This window comes from Lissotriton vulgaris, chromosome 6, assembly GCF_964263255.1.
Source record: "Lissotriton vulgaris chromosome 6, aLisVul1.2, whole genome shotgun sequence".
Taxonomy (NCBI): Eukaryota; Metazoa; Chordata; class Amphibia; order Caudata; family Salamandridae; genus Lissotriton; species Lissotriton vulgaris.
This window is the reverse complement of record NC_141694.1, coordinates 561985783-562012383: the sequence shown is the minus strand read 5'-3', so window position 1 is coordinate 562012383 and position 26601 is coordinate 561985783. Positions and strand designations below refer to the sequence as shown.

The 26601-nt window shown below is 51.2% G+C and overlaps 1 protein-coding gene across 2 annotated transcripts in view; it reads right to left on the bottom strand.

Annotated features, from left to right (window-relative positions):
* DOP1A (DOP1 leucine zipper like protein A) overlaps positions 1–26601 on the bottom strand; it is a 1079867-nt gene that overhangs the window by 968228 nt on the left and 85038 nt on the right. For both annotated transcript variants that reach the window (XM_086926553.1, XM_086926552.1), the window contains exon 2: positions 10525–10714. In XM_086926553.1, coding sequence (XP_086782679.1) covers positions 10525–10701 — 177 coding nt within the window. In that variant the 5' untranslated portion in view covers positions 10702–10714. The remainder of the gene's footprint in view (positions 1–10524; positions 10715–26601) is intronic.

The following is a 26601-nucleotide window of genomic DNA, read 5'->3' as shown; positions in this document are numbered from 1 at the left end:
GAGGAACGGAACAGTACACTCAGTCTTGGAGAGGGTCTCCACTAAAATGCTTTCCTCATCCTGCATTACATTCATGTTGACCTTATGGTGGAAGACCGCCCTCCGCATGACGCCATGATGCACAGTGGTATCGTCCTGCGAGAAAGGTTTAGCTGAGTATAGCTGCAGATCAGTATTGTCCGTAGGGTCGGCATTATGATCGTTCCCCTCTCCTTTCCCAGGAAGCTCATTTTGAGGGTCTCCCTCTCAATATAGGCTGCCTGAGTCTGAGTATGAGTGCACTGACTTCAAGTGGTGGAAGAGAGAGAGGTGAGTCTAGGTGTGGTTGTGATGGAGTTTAATGCCTAGGTGTGGGAGGCTGGGGTGCAGGACTGGTAGCCTTGTCCTTGTACTTCTTGGGCACCAGATGATGTGGTGCACTGAGGGCTAACTCCTCCTCAAAGGTTAGCCTCCGAATCTTAGAAATTAGAGGCTGACAGTCATCCTGCTATTAGCGTAGCGATATTGCCAGTTTCTGGGTAAATACAGAGACACTTCTGCGAGGCCTCAAGTTCCTCTGATAGTCTTTACAGGATGAAAGCCTTGTGTTAAAGGGGTCCTCACCATCAACTTAGCGCTCAGTCTCTGAGGCACTCTTGGTGTCGATTTCTGATCCTAAGGAGAAGGTTCAGCACCCTTCAGAAGAGATTAGGTTCAATAACTGTCATTGTTTGGCACCCTTCTCTGGGAGCTTGCTCACCTCCGAAGCCTTTTCTCAATGACCACTAGAGGCCAAATGCAGCGGTGGACCAGAGGCCCAATACAGCGGTGGAACAGAGGCCCAATGCAGTGGTGGCCCAGAGACTGGAAATTTCTTTCTGCCCTGTTCAGTGTTCAATGCCAGAATTTTGCAAAAGCAGTGCTCTGCTTTGGCGTGAGGGTGCTTAAAGAAACAGTGGTTCATCCCCTGTCTTTGCTACACTTAAGTAATACTCATCCCCCTTGGTTTTTTCTTAGTTCAGGGAACTTCTGGTTTCGACGCTGAGGATGCCTCATCTTGGTCTTCTCCCTTGGAAACAAACATTTCTGGCGGAGTGCTGGTTAGGGATGTAAATTCTGGAATATCCTGATACCTTCTCCTTGAAGTCAAGAGGGTCTTTGCCGAAAATGTTGGAAGTCTCTGAGAAAGACTACTGCTGAATTTTAGAGTACACCCAATGTAGTTCTCTTTGGTACCTTAGGGTCTTCTTGTAGCGAAAGGCGAGGCTGAAGTGACAAAGCTTGGAAACACTTTGCTGGTCCACCTATGGGTACTTTGCAATCACCTTGCACAGAATTAAAAGGGTATGCATTCCACACCCACTTTTGCATTCATTCTCAGGGGCAGAATCAAAAGCCAACCAGTGTCTTGAAACTTCTTTGAAGAAAAAGCAGTTGCAATGTCCAAACCCAACACTAGACTGCAGGAGCACGCAGACCATGTGTTTAGTCATATATAGCACAAATATAAATAAATATGTATGCAAACATTAAAAGACAGCTCTTTTGAACGTATAGGATCATCATTTAAATACATCAAATTAACATCCACCTTAACTGGGGCCCACAAGCGATGCAGGCATCCAAACGTGGTGAAAATCAGAATCTATGATTATATATGCTATAATCTGTTGAACTTTAAGTCTGCTGAACTTTAACTGAATGTGTTGAGTAGATCTGTGGTTGGCAGTTATTTCCTGGAAAGCTCAATAGGGACTCCAGTATCATTCAGGTTTTTGGGATGCCTGATAGGGAGGTTATGATGGAAAGCCCTTAAAAGAAGATATGACCCACTCCTCCTTGGGTGTTCAGCAAAATCTGCCGCCTCAGAGAATCAGAGCGCAAGACTCAGTAAGTTTGTCCACAGTCTTACCTGTTTATTATGGAGGTTCCATGATACTAGCTGTTTTGGATCCAGGCCAGCAAGAAGCAGGGCATTAAGCAGTAAACTTCAGTTCAACCTCCTTTTAGTGAAACTGCATTCTTAAATGGTCACTACTGCTTAGCACAAACACTATTTCAGTCCAGACCCTTTCTTTCAAATAATTTTTGTTCTGGGTCCAACTGTTTCCTGTCAGGTGTTTCCTGTTCCGAAACCAGATGCTTCCTTTTAGATGGTGCCTCTTCTACCAATATATAAAGGGCTTCTAATCAGTGGACCACAGTGTCTCAGCTCCTCAAGCTTGTTCCTGCTGTTGGATTATTTGCTCCATATCTGCTTTATTCCGGCAGCCTTCAGAGTGGTGCATTCCTGCCATTAGTGTTGTCAGCTCTAGTTCTGCTTGGTACTACCAGCTTCAGTTGTTCCCGAGTCCTGGTCTTACATTAGTCCAAAACTTGAGCCTTGTAAGAACTACTCTGCACCACCAGCACGTTGGAGGTTTTTGTGCCTTTGAACTTTAATTTCTGGTACTGTCAGTAAATCCTTAGTGGCTCATAGGAACTCTCCACTACTCTTTGTGGCCAGCCCTGGAACTGGGGCATGCACTGCATTGTAGTGTATAGTCTGTCTGATTTGTTTTGTTTATTTGGTTCCATCTGGACCATTGCCTAATGATCCTGTACAGGAGGAGGTCCACCTCAAGTATACCGAGATGTATAGTATTTACCTTGTTGTGGGAAGTTGGGCGACAGATGCTCCATGGGTAGAAGTGGAGCGGCTGTTATTGTTGGTGGGTTTTGATTGGGTTTATGCCTTCTATGTTTTGTTGTTTCCTGTCAGGATTGCTCCTGTATCTGCCTAATGCTTCCCCTGCATCTGTTGTGGAGGGTCTGTCTGTCCCAATTTTACCCCCACACCGTCACCATGATGGATTTTAGTCTCATCTCTTGGAATGTTAACAGTCTACTGGATAGTATTGAGCGCACTTGAGGTCCTCCGGTTTCTTCGATGCCATCAGCCTGGGGCTGCCCTACTGCAAGAGACACCTACTAGGAACCCTCTGCCCCTTCCTGCGCCTGTTTGGTTATGACCCTGTCCACCAATTGAGCTTCAGTAAAGGTTCTAGGAGGGTGACGATCCTCCTACACAAAAACTTACCATTAGTGGCCACAAAGATCATACATGACCCCAAGGCCATTATGTGGGACTGGTCGGGACACTGGAGGGGACCCGTACATTACGAGCATCTTTATACCTCCCAATTTACATGGGCAAGCTCTTCAAGATCTTGCTGAGGTGGTAGTGTTGTTACCATACGAGGTGCTACTTCTTGGAGGAGACTTTAATGGCATCCCAATTCCTGACATGGATGTCTCTGGTGTCCGTCACAAATTTGCCGAGCTCTCTCCAAGACCCTTGAATCCTGAACGGACTCCATGGTACTCTGTGACATTTGGCAGGTGTGGCACCCACGGAGGAGGGCTTATACTCGCACTTCTGGGTCCTCGAAAGCTATACCTCCCATAGACTATATATTTCTCCCGGCCGCAGATGTGTCCTCCACTTTATCCGTCTATCTACTCAGGTGTGCTATCTCAGATCATTTCCTACTGCTGCTCCACTTTGGGGTACGGGTGCGGCACAAAAGGCCTATGTGGCTTCTGAATGCCTCGTTCCACATAGGAGGAAAGTTTTTTGTGCCACCTGTCCAAAGAACTACGATCCTATTTTGAGACCAATGAGGGGACGCTCCATGGGGGGGCATATTATGGGCGGCAAATAAATCCACCAGCCGTGGTGCCGCCAAAGCATACCTCAAGCGCATAGCCCTTGATAGACGCTAGCACACAAAGAAGTTTGAATCCTGCATTCTCCAGATGGAGACTGCGGCAGTAACGGATGTAATGTACTCCCTGACTCGATAATTTGATATTGAAAGGGCATCACTATGCCATATAGCCTTCCATGAAGTCTGCCAATGTTGGCGAGCCTCCGCTCAATGGGTATATGAATATAGGGTCTAAATCAGTATGCTTTGGCCCGATGCTCGCACTGGCCTCGAATGCCGACATGGGGGTCCTCTCTCTTTCCGACCATGCACCGGTGGAGGGTACCTTCAATGTACCCCCGGTGGCTCGCCCGAGAGGGGTCTGGCGTCTCCGGGATACACTATTGCACAGGCGTTCGACGTTGCAACAGATCCGTGCGGCCATTGCGGACTTCCAGCGCGTAAACGATAACGACGACACCTCCCGCGCGACGCAATGGGCCGCCCTGAAGGCTGTGCTCCGGGGCGAATTTATCGCTATCTCTTCGGCGGAGAGCAAGGAGCGCCAGCTCAAAAGGGACGAGCTTACCCGGCAGGTGCGGGAGCTGGAGCAGGTCCATCATAGAACGGGAGCCCCCAGAGTCTGGAGGCAACTGAAAGCCGCCAGGAAACTCTTGTCTGCTCTTGACATGGACCGGGCTGAGTACGCGATGCTTCGCCTGAAGCACAAGTATTACACCGGTGGCGACAGGTGTGGACGGCTCTTGGCCAGCAAGCTTAGGGTGCAACATCAACAGCACCGGGTGAAGGAGCTGGTTACCCCTGCCGGAGGTTCAGTCACGGAGGACGAACAGATTGCGGACGTTTTCCGTAGTTTTTACGCTGACCTCTACACTGGCGAGGCCCCCTCCGCCCGGGCGGAGGCGGACTATCTGGAATCGGTGCCGCTCCCGCCGTTGACGCCGGATCAGGCCCAGTATCTGGAGCGGGAGATCCGTATCGAGGAGGTGGTTACGGCGATCTCCCGGCTTAAACCGGGTAAGGCCCCGGGACCGGATGGCTTCATCCCCCTTTTTTATAAGACCTTCTGTCAGGAGCTGGCGCCTCTGTTGACCCGCCTCTTCAATACATTCTCGGAGCCGGGCGCCATCCCCCCCGAATTTCTTCAGGCCACGGTCTCCGTGATCCCGAAACCGGGCAAGGACCGGACTGCCTGTGGATCCTACCGCCCTATCTCGCTACTGAACACGGACCTGAAAGTTTTCACTAGCATACTGGCGGCACGGTTGGCACTTCATCTCCCGGGCATGGTCGACTCGGATCAAGCCGGCTTCGTGCCAGGCAGGCAGACGGTGGACAACACGAAGAGGGTGACTCATATTCTTGAGAAGGCCTCCAGGATCCCCGGGGAAAGAATTCTCCTCTCCATAGATGCGGAGAAGGCTTTTGACAGAGTGCACTGGCCCTACCTAGAGAAGGTCCTGAGCAAGTTCGGGGTTGGCGAGAAGTTCCGGCACCTGATCTTCAACTGCTACCGGTTTCCGTCCGCGGTGGTCCGAGTGAACGGGGGCAGCTCCCGACCCTTTCCTATAGAACGGGGTACACGACAGGCATGCCCACTGTCCCCTTTGCTCTTTGCTCTTTATATGGAGCCGTTTGCTCAAAGGGTTCGACAGAACCCCGATATCATCGGGGTCAGGATGGGAGAGTTTCACCACGCGATTAGCCTCTATGCGGATGACGTCATTTTGACGCTCGATGACCCACGGAGGTCACTGCCGGCTTGTATCGCGGAATTGGATCTCTTTGCCGCGGTGGCGGGCTTCAAGGTGAACCTCGGGAAATCTGCTGCCCTCGATATTTCGCTTACCGGCGCCACCAGGACTGATTTGCAGAGGCTTTTCCCTTTGAGCTGGTCCGGGGACCAGATTCCGTATCTGGGGATCCTTTTGGCACCCTCCCTCCCTGCGATGGTCACGGCCAATTACGCGGCTTTGAGTAAGACAATCAGGGAGGAACTGGCTCGGTGGGATAAGGGCACGTTATCGCTGCTGGGTAGGGTGGCCGCAGTGAAGATGACCCTTCTACCTCAGGTGCTATACCTGTTTAGGGCGCTACCGCTACAGCCCCCCACAGGGTGGCTCGCGGAGACTCAATCAGCCATTGCACGTTTTGTGTGGCAGGGCCGTAGACCACGGATCAGAACGGACATAGCTACGTTGGCACCTGAATCTGGAGGGCTAGGGATACCAGATTTACGGAAATATTTCCAGGCCGCCCAACTGCGCTATCTGGTGGAGTGGAGCCGGTGGGAATCAGACAAACACTGGCTGTTCCAGGACCAGGCGGTAGCAGGCAGAACGCTACAGGAGGTGCCTTTCTTGAGACGGGCTCATCGACCCCCTAACCTTTACGCCTCTTTTGTGACGCGTGTCCCACTTCGGGTGTGGGACTCAGTGGCCACTAGGCATGAACTCACTACCTTCCCCTCTCCCTTCACGCCGCTGATTGGCAATCCGGACTTTGGCCCGGGAACGGAGCCTGGCGCCTACGACTGCTGGCGGGCGGCCCGCTGTTGCGCTTTGTGTCACCTGTATGGCCCAGAGGGTGTCATCCCCTTCCAGGACTTACGGCGGGATTATGGCCTTCCCGAGACGGAGCGCATGCGGTATATGCAGGCGCGCCACTGGGCGCTACAGTCTCAAGTGCGCGAAAAGGCGGACCGGGAGATCACGGTGTACGAGCGCTGGCTAGTCACTCGCACGTCGGACGCTAAGCTTATTTCCGATTTGTACAAGATGCTGCAGCCCCCCCCCTTTCACATCCACAACCCGGGTCGGGAGCGCTGGGAACGGGAGCTCGGACGAGTGTTGAGTCATACAGAGTGGGACCACATCTCCTACCGCTCACGCCACTCTGCCTATCACACGGGGCTCGCGGAGACCTTCACCAAAATTTCGACCTATTGGTATCGCACTCCTGAGAAATTACATGAGATGGATAGGTCAATACCAGGGACGTGCTGGCGTAACTGTGGCCAAACCGGCACGCTTACTCATATTTTGTGGGACTGTCCCCTTTTAGCTTCTTATTGGGAAGAGGTCCTCTGCGAGGTCGACAAATGTTTCGAGATAGAGCTGCCCCGGTTCCCTGCCTACGTCCTATTGGGATTGCCGAATGGATTGATGTACCCTCTCAGGTCTAAAAGGGGTAGACAGATTGCGATAGCTCTGGGGTCAGCGGTGCAAAACATACTCATTCATTGGCGCTCCACCACGCTCCCCACCGTTGTCGGCTGGCTGCACAGATTGTGGCATGTCCTTGGCATGGAAAAAATGTCCTTAGTGGCGGCGGGGGATGTAGATGCTTTTGAGGAGCTGTGGGCGCCTTTCCATGGTCTGTTGTGTTCTGAATTCAGGGAGATCACCTGCCCTAGGTATCTCAGGCTGTTACGGCTGACACCGCCGCCGGACCCGCCTGTTTGATTGGTCGGAGCCGGCATCTAGTAGCGGAGCCAACCGGAGGGTTGCTACGAGGAGGGAGCAGATGGTCACTGGCACAGTACAGGGGGCGGGTCGGGGTGTGGGAGTTGGGGGGTTTGTTGGTTGGGTAGGATATGGAGCAGGATTGTTTCCCCGCCCTTTTCCCCCTTTTTTCCTTTTTCCCTTCCTCCCTCTTCCCTCTCCCCCTCCCCCCCTCTTTTTTTCCCCCTCTTTTTTCTTTTGTCTTTAACCACAGGCGCGCAAGCTGTGTTTCCATGCTGGATGGTGCCCTCTGAGGCGACAGAAATGCTTTGATGTATCTAATGTACCGTACGCATTGATTGTGGGGCACCTGTGGTTTTCTTTTTTCATGTCCTTGTTGTTTCCTTCCTTACCCTGCTTCAATAAAATACTTTAAACATAAATCAGTATGCTTCACTACCAATTGGCTACCAGAAATGTCAGTTTCAGTCTCATTTCGTCTGGCGACAATGCGTTTGGGTACTCGGTTACAACTGCGAACGCCATTGAGAATGTATTTGAAGACTATCATGAGACACTCTATACCAGTCAGCCTCTGCCAGCCTCTGAGCAGGAACAGCCGTTATTATCCGATATCCTCCTTTCCCATTTGACACAACCCCAACGGAAAACCTTAGCTTCCCCTATCACTGAAGATTAGATTCAGATGGCCATTCAAGATTTGAAACTGGAAAGACCCCAGGTCAAGTTGGTTTCCCTCTCAAACACTACTCTAAACTCTGAGACATCGTCACACCACACCTTCTCTGTCTGTATACCAGAGCTTGGCTTGGCAACCCTTGTAGTTACCTCTAAATCAGACCACCCAGCGACTAAACGTGCTTCCTATCGCCCCTATGTCCCTAATCAATACAGATCTTAAAATCCACACAAAAACTTTGGTGACTAGGCTACAACCAGTCCTACAGTCTCTGATCCATCCAGATGAATGTGGTTTTATACCCCACCAAAGCACCAGACATTGTATTTGTCGAGAACAGGTGGCCCTGACTGACGTAAGAGACATTGATGAGGCAGCAGCCTTGTTACTGGTCAACTTTGAAAAGGCCTTTGATACAGTCAGTTGGAACTACCTAGAGTTGATGTTGCTCCATATGGGCTTTGGATCCCGCTTTTGAACTATTGTGGCCCTCTTATATTCGCAACCCTCAGCTCCGGTCCTTGTCAACGGTGTGCTCTCTCGCAAATTTCCGATCCACCGTGACACTCCGCAGGGGTGTCTCCTCTCCCACCTTCCTGTTCGCTCTGGGCATAGAACCGCTGGATCATATAATCCATTTGCATTGCTCAGATGCAGGGTTGGAGATGGAGTGGAATGCTGGAGGACAGGATCACACTATATGAGGATTATTTCTTGTTGATTCTGTGGTGTTGGGTACACATGTTATTGAAATCCTCAGACTCTTCAAGGTTGCCTTGGGAATACGGGTAAACTGTAGGAAATCAATCCCATTTCGTTTTACAGGGGGATAATACAACACTGGAATGGCAGTCTGGCATACCTGTTCACAGCCTGAGTTTCAAGTACTTAGGAGTCCACATACCAACTGTGCTAGAACTCACCCATCTTCTCTCTTCTCAACTTTACCCCACTTCTCAAGGGGAAAAAAATAGCTTAGCCACTTGGAACAACCTCCCTCTAAACATCATGGGTCGAGTCAAAATGATCAAAAGGATGATACTTCCCAGCTTCCTTTACGCCCTGCAAAACTTCCGGCTCTAAATTCCCACCGGCTGGTACACTGAAGTAGCAGCGGTACTCTGGACCTTTCTAGGTCGAGGCCATCCTGCAAGCATTGCTCAGGTTAAGTGTCAGCGCTCAGTATACGACAGTGAGTTGGGAGCAGTTGACATCCGTCTACATTACTGGGCATCCCACTTCTTGGTTATTAATGGTTGGTTAACTGGTGGCTGGAAAAACCCAGCATACCAGCTAGTGCTGTCTTGCTTTGATTTTGATGGGGTGATGCACTGTCTCTATGGCCAACAGGCTCCCCTCGTCATCCTGGATGTCACCAGAGTGATATTCCTGGTGTGTAGGTCAGCCAAAAGCCAAAACCCGTCCCAGCTTCACCACCTGGGGCGGGTGACTGACCCAAAAAACTCCTCTATGTAGGGGACGCTGGCTAGACCACACAGTGTGCCTGGAGGGCTTTAGGTATTGGGATATCACTGGAATTACGGGGCTGGGTGATGTGTGGCATGGGTTCTCTATGTGCTCCTTTCGAAGACTTCCAGATTCGATGTACACGCAGTGCCACAAATATCTGTAGTTGAGGCATTGCACTCAGACAGTACCATGCTCGCTTAACGTACCCTGGGAGCGCAACTGTAGATGGCCGGTCTGGGGCACGAGGATATCTCCCAACTGTATCGCTCCCTACTCTGTAATGCCCCAGAGCCATTAGAGCCGCTCTGATTGAAGTGGGAGGGCTGGGTGGGGGAGCTGGAGGATACAGAGTGGTACGATGAGTCCACAGCCTCTCTGCAACTGGCAATATCTGGAAGATTCAGACTAATCCAATTAAGCTACCTTCATTTTACTTATATAACGATACAAATACTCTGGCACGCAGGCATTTTCCGCAAGCCTATATGGTCTCAGTGCTCGTCCCCTGGAGCAGACTTTTTCCATGTGGTCTGGCAGTGCCCTACAAGAATAGTTACAGCACTGACTAAATACATTTTTCCCAAATAGTAATATTGAAGAAATCAAAAACACCCAAATCCAAAAACAAAAGGTGTCTAAGTGTTTGTAGCGGTGGCAGAGGTGTTGTAACAACTGAGCAAGAGGACATCTGTTGGTATAATTCATCTTCTTTGGTTATCCTGAAACTCTGACATGGATCCAGTCATCTTAGAACTATGTTGGTCAATCTGGTTTAGACAAAGCGTGTCATTTCTTTACCTCCGAGCCCTACACCCTGATCAGTAGAGCATGCTTGCAGAAAGGGAACAAATTTAAGAAAATATCCCCACAGGCGGTTCTGCTGCACAAATTTTCACTGTGAGGAGACAGACAATACTGGTATGAGCGAAGTGACTAGTATAAATACCTAAGGCCCTAAGTGAAGGCTATAAGGTCCGACTTTACGAGAAATGTTTTAACAGCACACACATTGGTGTCAGACGGATACAGGCAGGCACTACAGTTCTTTTCCCGACTAAACTGCAAGTGTGTGTTTATCTGAGAGGCCCATGAGAAAAGGGGATTGCATACTTTGAAAGTTATATTTATGTTCTTTGAAAAAAAGTTCACTGTGTAGGTAAAGAAAGTATATTTAAATGTACTTTCACATATGACCTGCGGGAAGAAAACGTCTATATCTCACCTTGTTTAGCTTTCCAAGTGCCGATATTAAATCTGCCCATTCGCTGGAATACTCAAAGTTTTTTAGAGCCTTATCAACGGCTGCAACATAGTTCCTGTATTTGGAGTCACTCAGTAACTCCACCTCCTCTGTGTTCATCCTCCCGCAAGTCTCACTAGAGACCAGCTCCAAAAGCATGCAAATTCATGACCTAAAAAACACAAAAAGAATGCCTCTTTAGGGAATAACACTGTGCAAGATACATGCATTTAATTGTACATTATTAATACGAATTCTTCAATGACGCACTGGAGCACTCATAACATTGACTCGCAGTCTTTGCCCAGGAAACACACAGCCCTACCAACCCATTAAATTTACCATAAATGTAATGCCTCTGTCCGAATTCAACTGATACCTAAACGCATGCAGTAGTCAACAGGTCGAAGACAGACAGCACATGATGGTGGATACAGTATAAATCTATGATTTTAACAAGATAGAGGGACCCAGGGGAAATAATTGCATCATAACAATTTGATCCCCATTTCTTATGATACTTATTACCTAATTGGGGACTGATATATGGCAACATGGGCAAATAGAATGACATATGTGGATACTGGCTACAACATCCTGCTCAGAAACACATACAACTGACTGAAAATTCATCGCCTCAATGGCTGCAGAAGGGAAACTTCCAATTTAAGCCCAAAAACCTGTGTTGCATGAAGTTGATATCCACCCAGACCACTATATATGACTTTCTATAGGATAGTTGCCCACTCAAAGAGTAGCAACGCCTAAAATCCTTGTGTTAATTAGAGCTGGGCGTAGTTTGCGTAGTGCCACTACGCACACTATGCAGAATTTTGGAAAAAGAATCGTGGAAAACGGGGTCGCGTCCTGAGGGTCCGTGTGCCCGGGACATGGGTCCCTCGTGCCTGGGCAGACTCCCTGATCTCCCCGGCTGGTTGGAGCCAAGGAGCCCTGCAGCCCTGGAGCCTGGGAGCCCCGGAGCCCTGCAGCCCCCGAGCCCTGCAGCCCTGCAGCCCCGGAGCTCTGCAGCCCGGGAGCCCTGCAACCCTGGATCCCTGGAGTCTCGGAGCCTCGGAGCCCTGCGGCCCCCGGAGCCCTGCAGCCCCGGAGCTCTGCAGCCCGGGAGCCCTGCAACCCTGGATCCCTGGAGTCTCGGAGCCTCGGAGCCCTGCGGCCCCCGGAGCCCTGCAGCCCCGGAGCCCTGGAAGGGCAGGCGGGAGCTCTCCCGTGGAGGCTCGGGGTAGGCTGATTGGCGTCATGTCGGTCCCGGCCATCTGGTCGCACTTTTCCACTCGGCCATCTGGTCGCACCCAATGCTTCCCAATGGGGCGACCAGATGGCCGGGCTTCCCTGGAAGTCCCGATGAGGTGCCATTCGCCTCCCGGATCCCAGCCAGGGCTCCAGGAGGTCGGGCACGTTGGCGCCCTGGGTCCCTTCCGTCACTCGGCCCGCACGGGTTCCCAGAAAGAGGGGTAGCCTTCCTCCGGATTACTAGGGGCAAGGGTATGCCCGGACAACCTTCCGGGGCTGGCGGTTCCCTGCCGGGGACCAGATGGGCAATGACCGGGCAACACCTCCCAGGCGTCCGGGGCTCCCTCCTCCAGACCGCGGCGTGGCAAAGTACCCGGGACGGGCTCCATGGGTCCCGGGCAGTCCTCCCCATGCCTGAAGCCCAGCGTGGGGTTTCAGAGCCCCCCTGAGCTCTGCAGCCCACGAGCCCCGCAGCCCCGGATCCCCGCAGCCCTGCAGCCCCCGGAGCCCCCAAGCCCCCGAACTCTGGAGCCCTGCAGCCCCGGAGCCTCGGAGCCCTGCAGCCCTGCAGCCCCGGAGCCCCGGAGCCCTGCAGCCCTGGAGCCCTGGAAAGGCAGGCGGGAGCCCTCCCGTGGAGGCTCGAGGCAGGCAGATTGGCGTCATGTCTGTCCTGGTCATCTGGTCGCACCTTTCCACTCGGCCATCTGGTTGCACCCAATGCTTCCCAATGGGGCGACCAGATGGCCGGGCTTCCCTGGAATTCCCGATGAGGTGTCATTCGCCTCTCGGATCCCAGGAGCCCTGGAGCCCCCGAGCCCTGCAGCCCCCAAACCCTGCAGCCCCTGAGCTCTGCAGCCCGGGAGACCTGCAACCCTGGATCCCTGGAGTCTCGGAGCCCTGCGGCCCCCGAGCCCTGCAGCCCCGGAGCCCTGGAAGGGTAGGCGGGAGCTCTCACGTGGAGGCTCGGGGCAGGCTGATTGGCGTCATGTCGGTCCCGGTCATCTGGTCGCACTTTTCCACTCGGCCATCTGGTCGCACCCAATGCTTCCCAATGGGGCGACCAAATGGCCGGGCTTCCCTGGAAGTGCCGATGAGGTGCCATTCGCCTCCCGGATCCCAGCCAGGGCTCCAGGAGGTCGGGCACGTTGGCGCCCTGGGTCCCCTCCGTCACTCGGCACGCACGGGTTCCCAGAAAGAGGGATAGCCTTCCTCCGGATTACTAGGGGCAAGGGTATGCCCGGATACCCTTCCGGGGCTGGCGGTTCCCTGCCGGGGACCAGATGGGCAATGACCGGGCAACACCTCCCAGGCGTCCGGGGCTCCCTCCTCCAGCCCGTGGCGTGGCAAAGTACCCGGGACGGACTCCATGGGTCCCGGGCAGTCCTCTCCATGCCTGAGGCCCAGCGTGGGGTTTCAGAGCCCCCCCCTGAGCTCTGCAGCCCACGAGCCCCGCAGCCCCGGAGCCCCGCAGCCCTGCAGCCCCCGGAGCCCCCAAGCCCCCGAACTCTGGAGCCCTGCAGCCCCGGAGCCTCGGAGCCCTGCAGCCCCGGAGCCCCGGAGCCCTGCAGCCCTGGAGCCCTGGAAAGGCAGGCGGGAGCCCTCCCGTGGAGGCTCGAGGCAGGCAGATTGGCGTCATGTCTGTCCTGGCCATCTGGTCGCACCTTTCCACTCGGCCATCTGGTTGCACCCAATGCTTCCCAATGGGGCGACCAGATGGCCGGGCTTCCCTGGAATTCCCGATGAGGTGTCATTCGCCTCTCGGATCCCAGCCAGGGCTCCAGGAGGTCAGGCACGTTCGCGCCTAGGGTCCCCTGAGCCGTGCGGTGCGCACTTGTTCCCAGAAAGAGGGGTAGCCTTCCTCCGGATTACTAGGGATAAGGTACTCTGGGACCCCTCTCAGCCTAGCGGTCCTCAGCCGGCAGCTGGATGGGCCAGGATGCCGCCCCAGCCCCGAGTCCGCCCCCGGTCCTGCCGCGTGGCAGGATGCCCTGGACGGGGTCCGGGAGGGCCCGGGGAGGTGTCCCCTGCACCTCCGGGCCTAGGGGGCCCCCTTACTAGCTCCAGGTGCCCGGCCGGGTCCCGGGTCGGGTGCTCCATCCCTGGGCCCTGTTCCCCGGCCTGCCACACTGCCAAAGGCCCGTGACAGGGTTCCATTGTGCCCGGGGAGCCTCCTCTTGCTTGTCTGGGTTCAGGAGCCTCATCCGGGGCCCCTGAGGGCCCCTCAGGGGCCCTGGGGAGGGCGGCCTCGTCACCCCGGACTCCGTCCTGGGTCCTGCCACGTGGCAGGGTGCCCGGGATGGGGTCCGGTAGGCCCAGGGAGGCTTCCCCTTTGCTTCCAGGCCTGGGAGCCCCGGCTGGGTCCAGGGGCCCCGCCGCGCCCCGGGCCCTGTCCCCGGGTCTGCCGCACTGCCAAAGGCCCGGGACGGGGTTCCGTTGTGCCCGGGCAGGCTCCCCTGCTTGTCAAGGTGTGCGCGGGCCCCGGGCCGGAGGGCCTGTTGTGACCCCCTTGCAGCCTCCATGGCTGGGGCCCAGCTGGGGCCCCGGGCCTCCAGTCCGCCATGCCCTGGCGCCCCCTCACTCCTTTGTTGGGGCACAGGGTTTCCAGATGGCTTCCCTTTCGTGCCCCGCCCATATGGTCACCCATTTCCCCTCGGCCATCTGGTCGCCCTCAATGCATTCCTATGGGGCGACCAAATGGCCGGGCTTCCCTGGAAGTCCCGATGGGGTGCCATTTGCCTCCCGGATCCCAGCGAGGGCTCCAAGAGGTCGGATACTTTCGTGCCCTGGGTCCCCTCTGTCACCTCGAGTGCACGGACTACAAGAAAGGGGGGTAATTCTCCTCCGGATTACTAGGGAGCGGGTCAGTCAGACCTCCGGCGATTCTGAATCCGGGGAAGGCAGTCCCGGGGCCTGCCCGCTGGGGCCTCCAGGGGCCTGGGTACGCTCCTGCCTCTCAGCCCCTTGCTGTCCTTTTTCTCTGAGTTTTCTCAGGCAGACCTCCCGGGGCCCGCCCGTCGGGGCCCCCAGGGGCCCGAGGACGCTCCTTCCTCTCAGCCCCTTGCCGATGGTCCTTTTTCTCAGAGTTTTCTCAGGCAGACCTCCGTGAGGTCCGGCCATGCTGAGAGGGGGAAGGCAGTCCCAGGGCCCGCCCGCCGGGGACCCCAGGGGCCCTGGGACGCTCCTGCCTCTCAGCCCCTTGCCGATGGTCCTTTTTCTCAGAGTTTTTTCAGGCAGGCCTCCGTGAGGTCCGGCCATGCTGAGAGGGAGAAAGGCAATCCCTGCGCCCGCCCGCTGGGGCCCCCAGGGGCCCGGGATGCACCTGTCTCTCAGCCCCTCGCCGATTGTCCTTTTTCTCTGAGTCTGCTTGCCCTGGGGGCAGGCAGGCAGGGGATGCTAAGCCAGCATACCCCCTGTGCAGGGCGGCCTGTCAGGGGATGACCTGGCTGTTCTCTGATCGATTGGGCACTCTCGGTCCGTTTAGGGATGGACTGCTTGGCCAGCCTCGGCTGTTGTTTCAAGCAAAGAACTTCCACCACGCATGGACCGTCCAACTTGAGGGTTCACCCTACCCAACAGAGCGAAGGCCGAGCGGTCCCTGGCAGCTTGTGTCCCCCAGTGGTCTGACCTGAGTGGAAGGGGTTGGCTGGCGCCAGTCCCTTGGATGCTGCTGCCCAGCAGGCCCCGCGCTCCATGTGGTCACCCCTCTCTGCCCAGCACATTTCCACAGCAGCTCGGAACGACCGTTCCGAGGGGTGCCGGTGCCGCCAGGCTCCGGCACCCCTTCCTCCTCACTCAGGCTGCGCCTTGGCCTGCCTCTCCCTCCTGGGGGAGACGGCTGGGCCTGCCGGTGCCCATGTGACCGCACCTCTCCATGCCCCTCCACCGAGTATCCTTTTCTTGACTGGTGCTGCGCTGCTGAAATACAATATATGAGAGTAGGGGCTGCCCTAAGAAATAGGAAAAAGTGTGGCAATAGTGGGAAGTGTACAGGGGTAATTGAGGGATACCTGATTGTTAAAGTGGGAGGGGGTGGTTGACTGGGAGTGTATTGAGCGGGGAATCTGCTAGAACTGTTAGCTATTTTACCAACGTCCATTTGTCAATGAAACGCGAAGCAAGATGGCATGTATGTATTATCAACCATTGCTTTTTGTAATGTTGTATATTGATACTGACGAATGTTTATTAAACAGAAGTTAAAAAAAAAATAGTATCCTCGTCTCAATACTGGCTAGCACAGCCCAAGCTTAAGTATGTGTCTGAGGGAGGTCTTGTGGGTGAAAGGATTCAAAGCACAAGCAATCGAGTTATGAGGAAAACGAATGCAACAAATAAGGTTGGATAATCAAGTACAGAACTACACTCTACCAGGTGGGAAAAAGAAAGTGAATCCCTCTCACGCTACAATGTAATGCCTGCAGAATATAGTGGCTACCCGGGAAGCACATGCACATAGCACAGGAAAGGTAACTGGAGGAAATCTGAGGGGACAGGTATACTACACTACATATTCCACACATGCTAAAGGAACATTGATTTGGATCAGACCAGGAGCCCCATTTGAAAATGGTCAATCTGATATCAAGTGTGGCAGTTTAAGAACCTCTGCTATTTGTCTTGCACATTGCACTTTTTTCTTTAAAGATTTTAACAATCGTGCAACCTGATACTGCTTGTTTTACATTGGGCTGGTCTGTGTTTGCAAGAATGTCTTGATACACATGTTACATTTCAAACTTCCGTTGCACATGGCACCGTGTGCCTTAAACTGGCTTGGTATTGTCTATGTTGCTACTGCAATTTTGCACATTGCCTTTTAGCTAGCAAATATGCTGCAAATCCTGTTCTTCCATTTTAACAATGGCTCAGCTGAATCTTTTTGTATCAAACTCAGACTTGCTTGTTCTCATGGGACGTTTTAACTTTGCAGGCTAAATGCGTTTAATCTATATGTCTGTTTGTTAAGATTTGTACTAACCGTACAATAAACATTATCTCTCATTTGAAAATGTTATTAAATGTATTGATGGAGAAGGTCATTATGTAGCAAGAGAGAGTCAGAGAGAGTCAACTTCTGGGATAACCATTGACGATGGTTGACTTGTATGCTGCTAACAAGTCTTAGATGGATTTTCTGTAAAGTCTTTCCGAACGTGTAGCTCACTCATCTCACCTGAAATTACTAAGGGGAGGTGATTATAAATGCATGGCAGATACTGACCTAGATGGCTCTCACCCCCCTTTAGCCAGAACAATGGATCTTAAAGAGGCGGGGCATTGCAGTAAATGGAAGGGGCAGCAGAGACCGAATGCTGCAGGGAGACAGTACACCCACGTGAAATACTGCTGGTTTTACTTCCCTTCTTGCTTTAAAGACTTCCGTATATCGATGCATTATGGAGGGCAGTACATTATGGAATGTGCTCCCAGCTCTCCATTGCACTCTGTGTGTTAGAAGAGCAACTAACACCTCCGATTTGGAGGGTTGGGGGGTCACTTCTTTGTTGCTCTCAAGTTGTTTCAATTGCTTTCACCAGGGTATTGCAAAATAACAATTGCCTGCCACTTAGTCCAAATTCATCTTGTAGGACCACATATGTGTATGTATCATAATTATACAAATCCCCCATAGTCCTAATACCAGCTTGTTCCCAGAGGTGTGTATTGTGCGTTTTGATAACATTTGCCAGTTGTGGCACTGCCCACAAGTACAAGTCCGGTGAATACAATACAGAGGCACCCAACTTCCTCATGCATTTCAACCAACAGTCTTTAACCGTGTGTAGTGATTTTAGGAGCTTACATCTGCACTTCAACTAGACCATTCTGCAGATCGCTGAACTAAAGCACGGCTGCTCTGCGCTGCTGTAACTGCTCTGTAAAATATGCTGGAGGCCACATAGTCTTAGTGAGCCGCATGCTATATTGCGGCATCATCCTCATCGCCCAGGTTCTTCAAAAATGTAATTCGGAGGACTGCAGTTTTGATGTTCCGGGTGCTCGTGCCCAACTGCCTACCCATAAAGACCCTGCACAAATTGTCTGTCTCAACGAGTACATGCATTATCACATTGAGACCAGAACTATTGCTAGTTTGAATCTGTTCAAGATTAGGATTCATACAAGGATTTTTTTTGTGGAAAGGGAGAGAGGGGTTGAACATTGTAAGCAAATGCTGAGTTTGTGTAAGCAGATCACAGAGGAAATAGTAGCTTCTTAATGAGCAACTCTAGCTGAGAATTTAAAGATTTTTGGTTCATCAATAAAATGCTGGACTTGATAATTAAATACAAAACTCTGATGAGATACCCGCTATTTTTTTTTTAAAGATGAAACGCAGCACACACAAATGGAGCACGATGTTCGTAGAGGGACTGATAAAAAGCATTAATGGATGGGACATCATAAGTTACACATAAAAACATGAAATCATAAAAGCATGGATGCCAACTTGTCAGTTCAAGTTCACATTGTACAAGCACACTGCATTTTCATAAAAGAACACGGTGATATTTATTTTCCGGACAATTTAGGAAACGGAAACTCCCAAAGTATTTGAAAGACTGGATAATGAAACTGTAATAAATACGGAGCTAAATTGCTGCAGTTGAAACATGTTTGATCGTCAGGAGAAAAAACCCTTCATATCATCTCCAGCCAGGCACAGATGACAAAATACAAAACCACAAGTAGATGACAATCATCAACACAGGTACAAAACTAAATGTAAGCACGAACAACACAACAAGCCCCAAAATGTTCTAAACAACAAACAAAGCACTACGGACCGTAATCTCTATTCACACAGATAACCATCCAAGTAACAAGGTGGTCTCTGCTATTTACCCGTCCTTACAACAGACACACCCACGTCACCCACACAGGCACTGGTGCTAATCAGATCTCCACCACGAGCCACATCCCCACTCTTTCCACTTTCAACCTCCCCATCTTCCACGAGTAACCATCCTGAGCCTTTGTATTCCCCAATAGAAGATGCCTCCAATTCCCAATCCTTCAGATACAACGCAACTATTCTCAAACTCTTGACAGTTCTCCAGCTTGACCCAGTTCCTGCCTACATTCTTCACCTTAAATGGACCACGAAAATGCGACAAAACTCACCCCACTCCTTCTGGTCCGACCTTCACCCAATCCCCTTTATCGATGAGCCTACGTGGGGACGTGGCTAAGCTTGCCATGATGGCAGACGCAACTGTTTAGCGCTCTGCTCATCATTCTTCTTTATCCAGAATGTATCCGTCTAACGGAGGGCTCTGGTGGTGATCGGCTGTGCCCGTTGCCCTTCGGTGCTCGGAGGCACCCTGCATCTGTGGTGGGTACGCCCCGATCGCAGCTGTGCCAAGGATTTCCAGCAGGCTGCAGAGAATTCTGAGGAGGGCCTGCAGCTGAGTGGTGCACAGAGAGGCACTGGTGCTCAAGGAGTCTGGAGGCATGGTGGAATGGTTCCAGTGCAAAAAGAACTATTGATGGACAGAATGCAGAACAATGTCATACATTCACTCCAGTATAGAGATCTGGCCATTACAGTTTGGACCCAGCCATATGCAAATCAGTCTTGACCTTGCACCCAATGGGAACAGTCCAGCCGGAACTGCCGGGCCAGGTCCTCCCCGGACTGGAAACAAGCATCCTAGGACCGGTTTCGGGGTTTCACCCCTCTTCAGCCAGGATAGCTTGATTCCAATGGCATGGAGAGCACAGGACTCACGTCTGAGCATACCCGTCCTATTCGGGGTGACAAACGCAAAAAGAACTATTGAAGGACAGAATTGTGTGTCTGTTGCTTTTTCGCCCTAAGTGCACCAGGTATGCCCAGATGTGGGTCCTGGGATCACCGTGCCAGTTAGACGCAGTACTTGCTGCGGTTGAGAAGTAGAGGACCTCCTTGGAACAGACACGCTCTTCCCTAGAGAGCAAGATAGACTTGATGGTTACAGACCTTAACCTTTTACATGCTGATCACCGAAAACTTGCTGACAAAATCTGAGCGCTGGAAGACACCATAGACGAAATGGCCAAGAGGACCCAGGAGGTGGGCGCCCAATTGAAAGACCAACTGGCCCGTGTGCACACTCTGGAGCGATGAGCAATGTACTCCAAGGGCCGCTCCAGGCGTAACAACGTAGGGGTCCTTGGCCTGCCGGAGGGCAAGGAAGGAGCAGATCCACCCAGCTTTGTTGAGGACTGGATCCAAGACCTATTGCCAACTGGGAAGCTGACAACACTTTGTCATGGAGCGTGTACACAGGGTCCCAACGAGGCATCCCCCTCCGGGGGCTGGTCCGGCCATTTTTATTCTGATTGTTGCACTATAGGGACAGAGACACTATCCTTCAGGAGGCCCGTAAACTGCAGTCTATTCAGGGTAAAAACAGCCAAGTCATGTTATTGCCGGACTACATGGCTTCGGTGCAGAAACACCAGCACTTCTTTTTAGAGGTAAAGAGCCAGATAAGCCATTTGGAACTAAAATACTCCCAGCTATTCCCGACACGTTCACGTAGTCGCCAGAGGCAAAACACACTTTTTTGACACTCCTATGCCTGTGATTGGCTGGACTCTGTGTTCCCTGAATGCTCTCCCACTCCCACCAAGAGACAGAGGGAAATTCGATGAAACGGCGATGTGGGGAGGCGATTGAGGAGAGGACGCAGGGCCCAGGAGGGCAACAAGGGGCTCGGACCCAACATCAAGCAAATGATACAGGACTGATGCAGTGCGCTGCAGGCAGCAGCTGAAATCCGCAAGACCCAAAGGTAGTCGATAGCCCTCAAGAGCGGGATAGCGATGAGGAATCAGTGGACATTGCTTCTTCCTCCATGGACTCCATTACTTTGCCTGAGGTCACCTCACAAACTGCAGATATTGTATGACATTATGTTAAAGGCCGGGAAGCTAGGTCGCCAGCCTGAGCTTTGTGGACACACAAGTACCATTTCTCTGCACTCTGTACTATCGAACAATTAATAATGTATATTTATATGCATGAATAGCCAGGTTATTTGGGGTATGCTGTGTTTTTACTTGCTCTTGGGGGGGGGGGGGGGGCCCTATTCACTCGTATTTTTTGCTGAGCTTTGCGGGGACTACACAGACTGGGGGATAACCGGGCCCTCCTATTACAATATGTCTGGAGGGGGATATCTGTTCTCTCTTGCTTGGTTCTTTATGTAATTGCCACCTCACACCATTTGCCATACGTGGCTTTGCAGACTGGTTCATGGTTTGGGCGGCTGCCTGTTGCAGACCCACCCTTATGGTATTCTTAGACTCACTTTTAGAAAGGTATTGGTTATCATGTTTAAGCTACCGGGATACATCCCCATTGCTTTCTCTTGAGATCACCCCTCTGTGCACTTCCCCCCACATTCTTCATCCGCAGTGCAACCAGATCACTGCGCCCAAACCACCACATGTCGGTATATTACTGTTACAATGACACCCTTAACAGTTTACACCTGGAATGTTTGGGGCATACATACCCCTGGCTGTAGATACTCAATCTATTCCTATCTGAAACGATACCAGACCCAAATAGCCTTTTTACAAGAGACACATCTCACCTCTGCTGAAGTCACCTGCTTACAGAGGCGATGGCGTGGACAACTATATGCTACAGGTTATTCAACATTCGCCCAAGGGGTGCTAATCTGGAATAAGCCGGAAACCCCTTTTGCCATGGAGGACAAGATCATCGACCCTTGAAGGCCGATACGTGTTGATTAAGGGCAGATTGGACGGCAGGCACATAGTCCTGGGGTCCCTCCACTCCCCGGCGCCCCTATGGCACTGGCAGTGAGAACACTGAACACATGGATGGCACATTGAAGCTTGGTGGACACCTGGCGACAGCGCTATCCAATAGATAAAGTATTTCCTATTATTCGCGCTCCCACTGTCTCCACATGAGACTAGACAGAATGATTTGCACAAACGACATATCCCTGGTGGTGACAGATACGGGATATATGGATAGAACTCACTCTGATCATAACCCGCAGTACCTGTGATTGTCCTGGGATAGAGTACCGTCCGCCATTCCCACATGGCGTCATCAATTGGAGGCTCTGGAGGACCCACCATTTAGGGAGGCCTTGAGCTCCACCATTGCCACTTACTTAAGTGAGAATGTCCACCTGCATCCTCACGCCTCCTAGAGTGGGACAGCTTCAAGGTGGTTGTTAGGGGCCATTGCCTCAGTGTTCAAGTGGGTATGCGAAAATCCGTGGAAGCGAATCTTGAAAAAATAGAACAAGAGCTACTTCGCCTGGAAACCCATGCGGCTGAGGCCCCAGCCACTCAAACGTGGCTCTTGGCCAAAAGAGCGAAACTCCGCTCCCTGTTGGAGAAGTTGAGATGCCTAAATTACAAGGCACACTCTGCCCGCACGCAAACCGCAACAGACCACGCAGGCTGCCTGTTGGCCTGGATTGTCCGTCAGGATGATGGTTGATCACCCATTGCCGCAATTCACCCTCCAAGTGCCAACCTGGTGTATACTCAAGCCAAGATACTCCACAAATTTACACATCATTATCAAGGGCTATCCAAGTACTTAGCTGTGCCCTCCTTGGCAGAAATACAGCAGCAGTTTGCATCAGATGGTCTCCCTCGTCTTACCCAGGAGCAAAGGCTGGAACTGGATGAACCGATAACCCCAGAAGAAATACAGGCCAGTATCTGTGCCCTGGTGACGGAAAGGACCCCCAGTCCGGACTGTCAACCTATAGAGTTTTACAAAGCCTATGCCGCCCTTTTAGTGCCTCAGCTACAAATGGTGTATGAAAATGCGCTCTCAGATTCCTGCCTCTCAGCCTCGCAACGGGAGGCACTCTTGGTCTCCCTCCCTAAACCAGACAGGGACATAACTGAGCTGGGATCATATAGACCGCTGGCAATGCTCAACACCAACTAAAAAATCTTAACCAGTATTATTGCAGCCAGGCTGGCTAATTTGGTCCCTTCACTTGTGCACTCTGACCAAAACGGTTTCGTACCATCCCGCAAAAGTTCCCTAAACATAAAGCGGTGCTTTCAACTTCAAGAGTACACACCCCAGTTATGGCCTGGATCGGGCTGCCTTGTCCTCGACCTGGAAAGAGCCTTTAACTCGTTCGAGTGGCACTATTTATTTTCGGTCCGCCAATTTGGGTTCAGGGAACAGTTTGTGCAGCTAACGCAGATGCTATACACGGACCCCTTGTTAGGGTCCACATCGAGCACATATCTTAGCCCGCTCCCATTGGCAGAGGCACCAGGCAGTGCTGCCCACTTTCACCTCTGTTGTTTTCATTGGCAATGGAGCCAATAACAGTGAAGCTGGGAAACAGGTGGGGAGTGTGGAATTCCCTTAGGAGATGGCCTACATGTTGTGCCTCTATATACAGACGACCAACTCCTATACCAGAGGGATATCCATAATGTCCCGGATGCGGTTTCATAGATCCTATTGTGGTTTGCCCAGGTGTCAGGGCTTGGGGCTAATTGGAGGAAGTCTTGCCTATATCCTTCAATCCTCGTACGCAGGACCTGGGACCAATCCTCGTACGCAGGACCTGGGACTTACAGTCAACAGGGAAAACATACAATGGCAACAGAGGATCTTACAGTATTTAGTGATCCGCATCTACCACTCCGCTGAGGACATCATGGATGGCAACCTCACCAGGGCAATAATGTCTATCAGATTTCAGATGAGGTTCTGGCGGACTCTTCCGCTGCTTATGGGTCGCATTGCCCTTCTAAAAATGATAGTGTTGCCCAGGTTGCTTTACTATTTTGCCAACCTACCAGTATACATCCGAAGGAAAAGGTTTCACGAGTTAGAGCAATGGATAAGGGAGTTCATTTGGAACAGAGGGAGACACAGGGCGGCGTTACAGAAACTATAGGCACCACTGGAGCAGGGTGGACTGGTCGTCCCTAACTTGGAGCTCTACTACCTAGCCGCACAATTACAGTGGGTATCGAAATGGCTGGCGGGCCTGTGGCTAAAGTACACGGCAATGCTATCCCCGGCATGGACAATGACTAATATATATCACCTATTCTACCCAGGGATTACGGCACCCGCATCGAGGTCTGGCCCATTAGATATGGCCCACCACTGTTTCAGGTGCAGTCTGAACCTTACTCGGGGGACGGCACCATACGCACTGGCGCTGCCCCTGCAGGGTGCTCCAAGGGGCAGGGTGGTCACCCCCGGGGTGGAGCAGGTGTCATGTCATGCAGCAGGATGTTTGCGGCTTAGAGTGCCTGGATTGTGGATTTACCGTGATTTTTTTGACCGAGACTCACTTATAAGGAGTATACTGAATTACATATATATTAAGAGTATCACCATCCCTTTGCTGATTTGCAAGCGTACCTTGGGACATTGCAGTGGACGCCCTCACGCTTGAGGGCGTGCCCTGAGTGCACTGGACGAGGAAGTCGCCTCGTCCCCCAGGATTTTGAAGCCTGTGGGTTTTATCATCAAGAGCCCGTGTCCTGATGAAGCCTAAAGAGATAATTGGCGGAAACACGACCGCGTCGACACCATTTTAAGGAGTCCCCATACATTTACATCTTGTGTTTGATTTCTGGCGCCCTGACAAATATATATTTTGTGTAAAGAGAATTTACAACTCAGGAGCTGAGAGGATTTCCTTTGTAGATATATATCACTCTAAGTTTGGAGTGAATATTGTAAAATCTAATAATTTTTCTTTTTTCGTAGGGTACACTTTTGTATATGTAATGTATATATTGTATTTGTGTGATGTATATATATTGTAATTGTGTATAATTCATATAATTTTGTTGTTGTGTGCCACCTTGTCCTGTGACACGTATATTTGTTTTTGTAAATTTGTGAAATTGGATTCTATTGCAAATAATTGTACATAACAGGATAATTAAATATATCTTGTTTATAAAGTTAATGTTTAATTGATCCCTCAATACCTTCTCTCTCTACTTTTTCATCTTTGTGATGTCCCTAGCCCAGGTATGGGAGGGTAATTTGGGCAGAACCCCCTTCATCATTTTTCAGGAATACAAACAATGGGCGACTTATTTGAAGATGTAAAATTGCTGACGTATGAGGGCCTTTCACAGGGATCAGACATTCCACCAGGTCAGTTCCTACTATACAACTCGCTAGTAGCCTCACTGACGCGGGTCTGGGGAAACCTAGACACTGAACCCCGACGGCATCTGGTAATACAATATTTACATGTGATGAGGTTAGGCAGCCATATAATACACTGGTTGAGTGAGGCATTGTTGGCACACTCTAGGGATCCGCTGTCCTCCCTGCAGGGCAAGTGGGAGATGGATAGAGGGAGTCCCTGGACAGACGCAGAATGGGACAGGATTCTGGACAGTGCTACACATATACCATGGAATACTAGGTTCCGCCTTATTCAGAGCTACATAATCCACAGGGTGTACCTCTCCCCGATAATTTAAGTAGGTACTTCCAAATGAGCTCTGTGTCCTGTCCCCGATGTGGCCTGGTGGGTGCCGGTATCCTACACATGATGTGGTCATGCGAAGCTCTGCTTCAATACTGCTGGGAGGTAACTTCCTGCCTAGCCACATGTACAGAACGAACTAAACTACATACTTGGGAAGAATGTATATTGGGTTTGTTCCCTAGATCCAAAAATACAAAGCAACGTCCAGGTTCCTGGACCTGTGTCTGGTAACAGCTAAGTGATTAATTACAAGCAGGTGAAAACAACACCTACCACCCCTCCCCCCCACCCGCAATCACACGCCATGGAAACAGTCTCTTCTAGTGAGGGCACAAGCGGATAGTACAGCACTGAACAGGGAAGATGCCCTGGGGCTCAGAAAATATCCCATTGAAAAACACTTGGACTCCATTTTAGGAGCCCTACAACGTATCACTCACCTAGAGGCTGGGGACCCCAAAGATGGGGACACAGGACTGAAATAGAGAGGAAGTACCAGGACCTCTTGTGGGTAATAATCTTGCGAGTGGTTGGGCGGAGGCACTTCATGAAGGATTGATGATTAAAAATGAACGGGCGATATAGTGGGAGGTTTGGGAAAAGACTCAGCAACTTTGCAAAGTTTAGTTTGTATTTCTTCAATAACGCAATATCTCTGGCATGTAATCCTATGTGGGGGAGGGGGTGGGAGGGGGTTGACACCGGCCAGGTTGCTTCTGCCCAAGAATCATAGATTACACTTTATCCTCATAAGTTTGACATTTGGCCTTTATTCCAGAAATGCATGAAAGATATCCCTCAATTGAATGCATTGCTGGGCATCAGCCTGCTTCACATATATGCTAAATGTTTATATTTTGACCATTTTTATCTACTACTAATGTCAATATTCACTTCTCCATCTTCATCTAATTCACCAATGGATGTAAAACAATACACAAACAAAATGCCAATAAATATATTTATTTTTAAAACGATGAGCCTACGAGGCTCCTCCGGCGGTACCCCTGATCACAAGTCTTTGTTACGGACAGTGCACATCCACGAGGGAACCAATCTTTACATCTAAAACATTCCACAAGCCCACAGCATTGAGCTAAACAGAGCTCAATACATTATGACAGAAACACATCCAACCAAGGGAACTAACACGAAATAAGGGTTCCGGTCACTGTAACAGCGGCATACCTTTTATTTAATCACAAATATATTTGAGATTTGTTGTTATTCTCAGTAATTAGGTACACATTAAAGCTAATATGAATGAAGAAACGTGAAAAAGCACACCATATATCATCTTAATAATGTTATAAATTTCACACCA